At 41.9% G+C, this 11,744-nt stretch overlaps 1 protein-coding gene across 1 annotated transcript; it reads left to right on the top strand.

Annotated features, from left to right (window-relative positions):
* Positions 1–1,921: 1,921 nt before the first annotated feature.
* On the top strand, positions 1,922–3,762 carry LOC147900567 (myb family transcription factor RLI1-like). The gene is made up of 7 exons (XM_087376680.1): positions 1,922–2,269; positions 2,483–2,645; positions 2,859–2,935; positions 3,028–3,067; positions 3,278–3,332; positions 3,504–3,573; positions 3,673–3,762. The coding sequence occupies exons 1-7, from the start codon at positions 1,922–1,924 to the stop codon at positions 3,760–3,762; spliced, it is 843 nt and encodes a 280-aa protein (XP_087232806.1).
* Positions 3,763–11,744: the final 7,982 nt, after the last annotated feature.

An 11,744-nucleotide genomic window follows, 5' to 3' on the forward strand; every position in this document is an offset into this window, starting at 1 on the left:
AAAGCATGGGCAGCGTGGTGAAGATGGTTTGGGCAGCTTTAATTAGAAAGGTGGGACACTTCTTTGCAAAAGGAAAAAAACTCCTGGAAGGCACTGCTAACAAGCATGACATCTTTAGGAGTGCCTTCTAGGAGTTTGTTTTCTTTTGCAAAAACCTGTCCCACCCTTCTAATTAAAGATGCCCTCATCCTTAGCTAGGAATCCAACACTTACACATCATTAGCAATGCCTTCCATGAGTTTGTTTTCTTTTGCAAAAAAGTGCCCTACCTTTCTAAGTAAAGGTGCCCAACCTTTCTTCGAGAGTACTTATACTCTCTTGTAATTATCCATAAGGTGGCTCCTATAACCAAGTGGTGGGTTATGTGGCCCCTATACCCAAGTGGTGGGTTCCTAGTAAGGATGATACTTGTTTCTTGGTTTCTCAAATAGATGATTCTAACAAAGTGATTTGATTAGAGTAGTAATATATGGAGAGCTTCGCAATGCTTTGGTTTTTGGAGGAGTACCCCTATTGGATGATTACCTCAAGCGTGAGGTTCTAGAGATTCTACAGTTTTACAGTGGTAGATCGTCGGATATTCTTATAGCTTCAAAAGTGCTTAATGTGAATCTGTAGATTTTGATCTTTGTATTATTCTTTTTTATTTGATTTAATAACTTTTCCATGCAAAAACATGAAACTTAGGCTGGTTTCACACACGTCCACCGCCCACTCACGAAAAACACATTTGGGCACTGTGGTATTTCACACATGGGCAGACGTCAGTGCAAATTCCACGAATAGGATTGGACGAGAGAGAAGATGGGCCAGAAACATAGAGTACATTTTGGTTGTCCAATATAGTACTTTTTGGTTGTTCGCACCTTGGATGCCCTGCCTAGGCCAGATGGAAAAAATCCGCACAAAGATGAATGCGCCTTCATGCTGCCTTGTCTACCAAGTGGGTGAAACCAGTCTAATGGGGAGAGCCCACAAAGAGCATTGGAATTGTGTTCGTTGTGAGAGGAGGTCCCCATGACTAATTGTTTTGGAGAGCCCACAAAGAGCATTGTAATCGTGTTCATTGTGAGAGGAGGCCCCACGACTAAGGCCCTTTACACACCAAAGGTCGCCCAACATTGGGTCGCCGTTTGGACCAATAGAAAGCCACCATTTGAGGTTTGGGCGGGCACCTTTTTACACATACAGTGCCCAAGCTTAGACCTCTTAATCTGACGTGGAGTCCACATCATGCCCTGAGAAAGGCCTTCCTTGGGCAACCAAGCTTGGCTGCCCATCGATGGGCAAGGCTGGATTCAGCCAATCACCATCACGATTTGGGTCCTCCAAGCTCCACACCCATCCGGACCCTCATTTTTCAAAAGGGGTTTGTACTTGGGCAGTGTGTACCCATTTTTTAATCATCTCACAATGGGCAGTTTTTTTAATGATCTCACAATGGGCAGTCGGTGTGTAACGGGGGTGGCCATTCCAACCTGAGCATGAATGTTTTTGGGTGCCGACACTTTGGGCACCGTTTGGCCACCAGGCTAATTGTTTTGAATATTTGGATTGTCCATGGACGTCCCCATACTTGCGGATCCTTCAAACACATCGATATGCAAGGGAACAAGATTCCTCGGAGGGCACAGGAAGGGGCTCAGTGAGGCCAAGTGGGGTAACGGTTAAGACAAGATGGGGCGGGCAATCGTAAGCTGGTTGACGACAAGAAACGGCGATGAAGGAGAAGATGCAAGCACAAGCAGGGGACGGATGAAGAAGATGGAGATGAAGAAGATGGCCAAGACGACGACGAGGACGACGAAGAAGAAGCAGCAGCTGCAGCAAGCCGCAGCATACGAGCAAGAAGTTTCAGCAGACGAGCACGAAGATCCATGCATCTACGTAGCTGCAGCATATAATTCACAGCTTTCCTACCATGGATCCTCGTCTGCCTCCTTTCCCTGCTTCCCTTTCTCACCTCTCCAGCTCCCATGGCTTCTGCACTTCCCTCCATTCTTCCTCCTCCCTCTCCTTGTCTCTTCAGTCCCGCATCCCCACGGCTTTGACTTCAGACCCCTATCCCCTGCCCGATTTGCAAACCCCCTCAATCGATCCTTCGAATTGCCGTCATCAGTATCCCATAGCCAGCCGCAGTGGCAACTCTGCCTCCGAGCGCAACCTCCGAGGTTCCGATTCCGAGACCTCCTTCGAGCCTGACCCAGTCAGGGATTGCTTGACCACTGCTGTGGTGGGCTTGGAACATGGCGGTCATACTGGGCTTCGAGTAAGAGTGATGTTTTTGCCCTTCGCATGCATCACGAGCAGCTTGACTGTTGTTAAAGAATTTCGAGATAAGTTTCTGCATTGAAAAGGTCCGGAGGATGCCATTGTCTGTGCTTTGCTTGCTCAATGATATGGCCTTAGGTGTAGGCCACTCTTATAGAATGGCCGAACGTTAGCTCCTGTGAAATTGCCTGTCTCAATTTGCTGCTGACAGGTGAATGAAAACTTAGCAGTGAGCTCGGTACCGCAACGGGGTCAACCGCAGAGAGGAGTTGGATTGTGTGGACGTGCCGTCCATAACAAGTCCCGGCTTCGATGGACTCCAGACCTGCATGAGCGTTTCGTTAAAGCAATCAATAGACTCGGCGGTGCTGACAGTGAGTTTGAGGGACCTCGGTTGATGGCTTTCTATTCACATTTTTGTGTACTTTGCGTGCAAGACCTCTAAAGTCGTGAATTCTCTATCTTGAATTATGGGAGCTACTGCCAAGGCTATTTTGAAGCTCATCAATGTTGGACCATATTTCTGCGTACTTTGTGGGCAAGAGGTGTTGCTTGTGCAAATTTGAATCCTCTTTTTTTAATTACAGGAGCTACTCCCAAGGCTGTTTTGAAGTTCATGAATGTGGATCACGTTACTATCTTCCATGTCAAAAGCCATTTACAGGTTTGTTCAAAAGCCTTGGACATTTGCTGAGATTTTATATTTGAGAAGACGATTTTTATCGTGACAGTACATGGCCTTTGGGATCTCGACAGAAATACCGACTGGCAAAATACTCTTCAGGCTCGGCTGAAGGTGAGCTAACAACTTGTTCTTGCTCACCTGTTTTACGTATAATCTCCAGTGACAGACTTTAAAAACTGTTCTTTGTGTGCTTTGTTTCTAGGAAAGTTGAGGACGTATATGAAAGATGTTTAAGTGCCACAAATTTTTTTTTTGACTAGCGTGTTGTCCTATGTGAGACATTCTGGATGAACTGAACCGTAAAGTTTGTCTTAATTACAGGCAAATCAGACGATTCACGAAATCCAAGTGATGAGTGCACAGAAGATCCAGAAACGTGAGCTTTGCGGTCCAATGCTCACAGTATTGGCGCCCCATTTTTAGAGATTGTCCTTTTTCGTTGGTTGGATAATGCACATTTAAAAGTTCTGATGGAAGTTGCTGTGGATGAGGCTCTAGTAGGTGGAGTTCTTCTTAAGGCTCCTGAGCAGACTATGTCATGTTGCAGGGGCATGCAAATTACTGAAGCACTGCAAATGCAAATGGAGATGCAAAAGCGTTTACATGAGCAACTTCAGGTGAGTTTTGCTTCTTGAGGACTGGTATTGCTACTTGATTGTGTCCTTGCGTTTTATTGGAATGCAGCTTCTAAATAGTAATGCATTATGCGACACCAGGCCCAAAGGGAGTTACAATTGCGAATAGAGGCACAGGGGGAGTGCCTACGAAAGATACTCGAGCAACAGCGGCGACCTGATGGCATTTGAACTTTCAAGGTACCCGTGATTACAAGGACAGAGCTTTCACTCTTATCATAAATCTCTTCCCCTTTTAACCGGGAATGGGCGCAGCATTATCTTGTTGTGGCACCTGCTGCTGCATCAGCTGAGCCTGAGACTTGAGGGCTTTCGAGAGGATTCTACCTCAGGAGGCAATAAAATGCCGTTGTCGTCAAGCCATGACCGGTGAACACCTACGAACCCTTTGGAAGGGCGAGGGGTTCACAGGTGTCCTTCTGAGTTGTAGGCACTCAAGAGTATGTCTTCAATCTGAAAATATCTATCAACGGTCAATATCTCGGGTCTCATATTCAACAAGCATCCACAAGTGTTCAAGGCCTCCTGTAACATTTAACGAGTATACCCGCTATAGCTTATACTTCATCAAAAATGGCAAGAGATCTTCCTCCTCTATACTTTTGGATTCGTTTTTCATTTGTGGGCATTACTCGAAAGCCTACCTATAGCTTCCCCTTGGAACCCTATACCTTGTGGGACAAGAAATGAAGAATGGAAGACTAGTAATATACTATTGAGACTTACCAATGAAGAATGAAAGACTAGTATTATACTATTGCCACTTACCAATGGATAAACCCCTTTTTGGGGGAGGGGGCATCTCTTGTATCCATCTATCTATTTTTGAGGGTGATTAGTCCTAAAGAGAGGACTAGACATTACATAAAAAGGGCCAACTAAGGAAGCAAACTACATTGCCATGGGAGTAAAAGCAAAACCCCCACCAAAGAAAACCAACCCTAACACACCATCTCTAATCAATTGCCTTTGGCTAAACACCATATCTACATATACATCTAAGTATAGCTTTCAATTGCACTATTGACTCAAACCATGTACCTATTGCAACTAGACACCAATTCATTCCTTGTTTTCTATATTGCAAACAACTTACAGGCCCGAACAAGAGGTCAGATCGACTCCAAGGTAGAGGGAAAGGGCTCTACTTCCAAGCAGGATAGCTCTCCATTTTGAATGCAAGCGACAACTTGCCCTCAATATAGCTCTTCTAAATGCCCTTCCTAATAAAGATTACACCTATCTATGTTGATAATTTTTTAATCTCAATAATTTTTACAAATGAACACAAACTTTTGCTTTCATAACTTCAGCCCTCTCTTGGTTCATCACATCTTTCTAGAAGAGACACATGAAGCACATGTAGCCTACTATTGTTGTGGTTTTTTCTCCACCACCATTGCATCAAACTCACACTTCAATCTTGCTATGGCAAGAACCAAAAACATTGACAAAAACCCAAGCCTTCCAATGCAAGCATTGTAGAGGCATCTTAGCCCTTGTTAGGATAGCAACACAAGATGATACTTCTTTCTCCAACACCATTGCATCTTTTGAGAAAACCCTTAGCTCTCATGAGGCTTCTCTTCCCAATTTCCCCTTCCCGTTGCCTATACATCATGTGATGGGGGCACTACTCAATAAACTTATTGAAGATGCAACTTAAGCATCATCTACACAAAGCAAGCCACTCTCATGGATGAGATGCATCAATGGCAAAGCATCTCCATTAAAACCTCTCTTAGATTGTAGTTTTGTTGCATGTCCTTATTTGGCTTTAAGCCTACCTTCATGTGAACATTTGTTGTTAAGTCATTTGCAATGGTTATCTATGCTGAATCCAATTTATGTTGCAATTTTCAGTTAAGAAAATCAAATTTCATGGTCAAGTTGAAGGAATCTCACTTCAACATAGAAAGCAAGATCAATGGAGTGGAATTTCATGCAAGCTAACACAATTTCCCATTATAGCACAAATTGGACCTCTAAGGAATGCATAGTGAAAAATGTTGTTTTCCTACATAAAATACTACCACAATCATTTTTGCAGTATAAGCTCCCACCATTCTATGTTCTAGCCAATGGATTATCTTATTTTCTTCTCTAGGTTGTTCTTGTGCTACTCTTACATCAAGCAATGTCTTGTAAAACTGTATGTGATATCGCCAACATGGCAATAGATTTGGAAGCATTGAAGTCTTGCCTTGATATCATTGATGCGCCAAGCATGCGACTTGGTTGTTGCTTGGTTGTTGATGGTGGGCCTACTAGAGTTCAACAAGTGTTCTTTGATGATGCTCATTGACATATCCATTGTGTGCAAGATTTCATGACTTAAAGCACAATGTGAGGTTGATACTCTTTAAGGCTGAAGTATTATGTATTGTGGAGAAAGTTACTATTGCATTTCATCAACCATAGACTCTTGCATTGACCTTGTTATAATACTTCTTCTTGAAATGTCTTCTTCAAGTGCCATGCCATACCACTACTTCTTCTTGAAGTGGCTTCTTCTTCTTGAACTACTTCCCAAAATGCCATGCCATACCACCCATGTGATGATCCACTCTTGCATTGACCCCTTTACAATACATAGCTCTTTCTTCTTGAGCAAGAACCCATCTTGAACCAAGCTAGATATGGTTTTGCATTTACCATTCTTAGGTTCACATACCATTGCAAAATCCTTATCATTAGCATATAGGTCCTTGGTCTACTAAAACTAGTCACGTCACCACTTATCGTGACCAACAGTGGCATTTTGTAGCTTAATTGTGCATTAGCCACTTTATTTGGGCCTCTTGGGTTTTGCTTAACCACAAAGGTGCATGCAAGCAAAATCCTCAACTTTCATTTCTCTTTGATTTATAGGTATATAAAATGAATGAATGATACAACTTACAACCAAATGACAAAAAGTTGAAGACAAAAGTCCATTTAGAAGAGAAGAAAATGTTTGAGTGCATCATGATCAAAGATCGACAACATTGATGTTTCTAGTAATGACTCAGATCAAACACCAACTCGGACTTGTTGAATGAAAAATTACATTTGGAAGAGACAATTAAATGTCTAGTGGATCATGAACAGAATTGTGTTGAAGAACCATTTCATCGGGAGCATTGACATTTCTAGGAATGATTCCAACCAACTATTTCATCAAGAGCATTTATGAAAAGTATGGCCTACAGAGTGAATAGCAAACCAAGTAATCAACAAGTGAGTCATAAAACATGGGGTGAGCAAGAACGTGATGAAACTGGTCAAAAGGGGATCATACCTATGAAAGGGAGGAAGAAGAAGCACAAACTAATGATGATGAAGAGGAAGAAGACGAGCATGGCCTTGAATTGATGAACTCCTTGAGCTTCATAAAAATGTCTTCCCAGTTATTGGTAGGAGAGCATACCTATGAAGAGGAGGAAGGAGGAAGAAGAGGAGGGCATACCTATGAAGAGGAGGAATAAGAAGCATGGATGACTTTAAATGAAAATAAAGAAGAGGAGCATAGCCTTGTGTTGATGACGTAAGCAGGAGAACATACCTATGAAGAGGAGGGAAGAGGACACATAGGAGAAGAACCTTGCATTGATGAACTCCTTAGTCTATGTGAAAACATCTTCATGAGAACAATAGAGCTCAACGTGGTGAATGGAATTTGCTGCCATCGAATCTATGTATTGCTCCTCCAAAAGTTGAAACATCTCTACAAGAATGAAATCTAGGCATCATACTCCTCATTCTTCCACCAAATCTAGGTGTAAAAAATCTAGGACCTTTGCTACTACAAAACCCCCTCACTCATGGCCACAATATGTGTCTAGTCCAGCCATTTCTAGACATGTTGATAATGCTGCTTGAAGGAGGGGAGGGTATGGCGATGGATACGGGTTGATATTGCACTACTGAGAGTGAATAATAATACTATTGATCATTCATTCAAGGATTAAAGCATAAGTGTGAATGGATTGGAAGCAAAATCATGCACTGAAGAAGGGAGGGAGGGAGGGAAAGAAGATGCTAGGAAAGCCAAAAGATGCAAGGACTACCTTGTCTTGGAGTTCAGGGATCTTTAGACAAAGAAGAAACTAATAATATGCTTTTCGTTTTATCCCACTATGCTTCCTACCTAAAGAGTTGGTACTTGTAGTGACAGCCTTGATTAGTGGGCTAGTAGTTGAGGTAGTAGAGGCAGCGATAGCCACCATACAATCAGCCATTAAAGAGACTTCTAGATGGATGGATGTTGCAAAATGGAGTTCTGCTTCCATTAATGTTTTCCAAGCATGTAACGTGAAGGACATGGGTGAGGACTAGGATGAACATTGGTATGCTCCATTGCTAGAGCCTGAGTTAGAGCCTGAGTTCTCATAGAATTGGATGCATGTCCTAGCAACCATAGACGTGATCAAAAAGACAAGATCCAAAATCATGGCCTATGATTCCAAGGTGCCAGGGACTATGGTCCCCTTAAACATGATCAACATGTTGAGGGAACCAGAGGATGGCTAGGGGATATGAAAAGTAAAGATGGATCTCTACTGATTGATATATGTGGGTACGGTTATAGCACACCATGAGTTCTCATCCAATTGGGGTGCTATATGAGATAATCTTAAGGCCCCCCTAGGATCCCCTAAAGAAAAGGAAGCCCCTCTAGCTGAGGTTAATACCCCCTCAGAAGCTAAGCCACCATGAAAAAGCAAGGCCTTGAAGGCCAAGGACACTCGTACCTCTCTGGAGGAGAAGCAACCCACCTTTTATAAAAGGCTTCGAGGACGATGAGGAAGACAAAATTGATTATGATGATGTGGCTAATGTTAAGGAATTGGACTTTGCCAATGAAGGCAAAGACCCTAAACAATTCTATATAGTCGATGACCTGAACCTTGGTAGGACCATGCCTTACTTGCCCTCCTACATGAGTTTCATGATTTCTTTGCTTGGAAGTATACTGATATGAAGGGAGTGTTGCCCAAGTTCATACAACACACCATCCCTATGATGGATCATATAAGATCATGTGAGAGACCCTACCTGATGAATCTGAAGTATGCGATGATTGTACAGGAAGAGATACAGAAACTAATCGATACAGGGTTCATTTATGAGATTGAGCATATAGGCTAGGTATCCCCCATCGTTATAGTTATAGTTATAAAAAAGAATGGAAAGATCAAAGTATGTGTAGATCTCATAAAATTCAATATCACGACTCATAAAGACCACGACCTACTACTGCCCTTTATAGAAAAATTTTCTCTGAGAGAGTCACTCGAAAGGAAGTGTATAGATTCTTAGACGGATTCTCTAGGTATAACCAAGTGTCTATCGGACAAAAGAATCAGCATCAAATTGTGTTTGCCATAAAATGGGGAGTTTATGCTTCTAAGGTGATGCTGTTCGGGATCACGAATGCTCCCACAACATTCCAAAGGCTAATGATCACGGACTTCAAGGAATATTGGGATTTCCTAGAGGTTTTTGTAGATGACTTGTGTGTTCATTCCAATTGGGATAATCACCTTAAGTATTTGAAATTTGTGTTTGAAAGATGCTGTCTCTATCGGATCTCTGTCAATCCCTTGAAGTGTCAATTATGGGTTAAACACGGGGTTGTACTTGGACACATAGTGTCCAAGAATAGGATCTCCTTGGATTATATTAAGATCAAACTTATTCTGGAATTAACTTTAGCCACCAATGCAAAGGGCATACAAAGGTTCACTGGGCACATGGGCTACTATCATAAATTCATCTACAACTATGCTGAGATTGCCCACCCTTTGTATAAGTTGTCGATCATTTTTCATTGGACATTAGAATGCCAAATCTCCTACGAGACCCTCAAACTCGTTCTGGAATCAGCCCCGATTTCGCGAGCCCAAAACTAGGACTTGATATCTCATGTCCACATTGATGAATCAAAGTTCGAATAGGGTGTGTGTTAATCTAGATTATCAGGTATATTCTACAAGCCACCAAAAATTGAATGATGTGAAACTATACCATGATTGAACGGGAAGGGTTGGCCATGGTGTGTGCTATAAATAAGTTTAGGCATTACTTGTTAGCAAACATGATAAAATTCTTTGTAGATCACTAGGCTCTCCTTTATATTAATAAGCCATGTATGACTGGATGCATCAATCGGTGGATGCTTGAGTTTGTCATCATAAGGAAGGGACGCACACATTTTATGGCTAATCACATGTTATGGAGAACCGGCGGTAGGAGTAGATGATCATCTTCTAAATGACTTGTTATTATTAGTTAGCCTACTTCTAGAATGGGATCAAGAGATTGGGTAGCCATTGATTCCCCCAAGATAGGGCCCTTAATAAAGACAAGGCTAGCGCAACCCCTTTCCAAATAGTTCTCGCCTAACTGCAGTCCCAAAGGCAATGTTGTTGCTGTAATTCAAAAGGGGAGGTATCACGTGCATTCAAGGGGTATTAAAAAAACCCCTCAACAAAAACATTTACCCCAGTAAAGCCACCCCTATTTACTTATGAGCTAATGGAGTTTTTCCTAAACTTGAATTTGAAAAACCCTCCTGTTATTGTAATCCTGTTAAATTTTTCTCAAAAGTGGTATTAAAAAACCCCTCCTTTTGAATGCATGTAGTACAATAAAATTTTTGGAGGTGAACCTTCGGTGCCTCTGATAAGAGTCCTTATAGATCAAGTCTTGGAGGAGTGGGGTATTGATTTGGTAGGACCAATTAGTCCAACCGCTAAAGGAACCCAACATCGATAATATTATAGTGGACACAAATTATTTTACAAAGTGGGAAGAAGCCAAGGCCACAACAAAAGTGGATGCAAGGACAATCACTAAATTCATGTATGAGAAAGTAATATCCCTCTTTGACCTCCCATTGGAAATTGTGAGTCATCAGGGAACACACTTTGTTAATGACACAATTCACATACTGATGGGTGAGCTCCTCATCGTTCACCAAAAATCCACACCATACTATCCTCGAGCTAATAGACAAGATGAAATCTCGAATAAGACCTTGTGCCACACAATGGCATGCACGGTTGAGTCGAGTCGTAATGACTAGAAACATAAACTTACCAGAGTGCTCTAGGTGCTCTAGGCATACCGAACAACATATAAGGACACCACCAACTATACACCTTGTAGCCTAGAGTTTGGGGTTGAAGCAATCATCATGCCTATGGAATTCATTTTTCTAAGCCTCAGAGTTGTAGTTAGAGATCAAATATCCAGTGAGGTGATTGCAAAAAGACTAATTGATCTTGAGAATCTTGATGAAACAAGGTTGACAGTAGCCTATGGCATAAAGGCCAAAAACCACAAAAAGTGGTTTGACCACAACCCTCAAAACAAGGACCTAAAAGAATGATACCTTGTGTTACTATATAGTGCAAGAAACATGAGTAGTAAATTAAAATATCAAAGTATGGCTCCATACTTGTTGTGGAAATCACACCCCAAGGGTCATGCAAAATCATGACCCTTGATGGCATTAAAATGGATGATTATGCCAATGGTAGTAAGCTCAAATGCTATTATGTCCCCTTAATACCTTAAACGTTGTAGGCCATCCATCGAGAAATGGAGTTAAATAAAGAAGTCACTTGTATGAATCAACAAGGGATAGAGGAAGCTAGTGCTTGGCAAGCTAAAGGGAAAAACATGAGGCTAATAATGATTTGCAAGGCATTTGTGGAAGGGTTAAACCCCATGGATGATCTCACCGTTTCCTCAGCTAGGGTACAAGTAGACTTCCAATTGTGTAGGGAAACTATTTGCTCTGCAGATGCATTAATCAACCCTAGTGCAAGGGAAACTATTTGCTCTTGAGAGGCATTCATTGACCCTAGTGCAATCCATAAACTCATATCATACAAGATGTGCACACAGCTCCTGACATTTAAGGTAACCCTGGAACGTATGTCTGTCATGGTATATGCAATGAACAAAAAAATCTCACCTGCAATAGGTTGTGTGGAATTGCCTATATTAATTAATAACCATAACATGGCTATAGATTTTATGTTATGCCTATAGGTGCTATGGATGAACAAGTAATCCTTGGGAGGACTTGGTGTTGGGCGGTTATCTGCCAAGTTGATCAGTGGGAATGCATAGTGACATTAAGCAATGATGGCCGCACCTTG

Source organism: Dipteris shenzhenensis, chromosome 7, assembly GCF_047967505.1.
Source record: "Dipteris shenzhenensis isolate YYH24624 ecotype China chromosome 7, Dip_SZ_1.0, whole genome shotgun sequence".
Lineage (NCBI taxonomy): Eukaryota > Viridiplantae > Streptophyta > Polypodiopsida > Gleicheniales > Dipteridaceae > Dipteris > Dipteris shenzhenensis.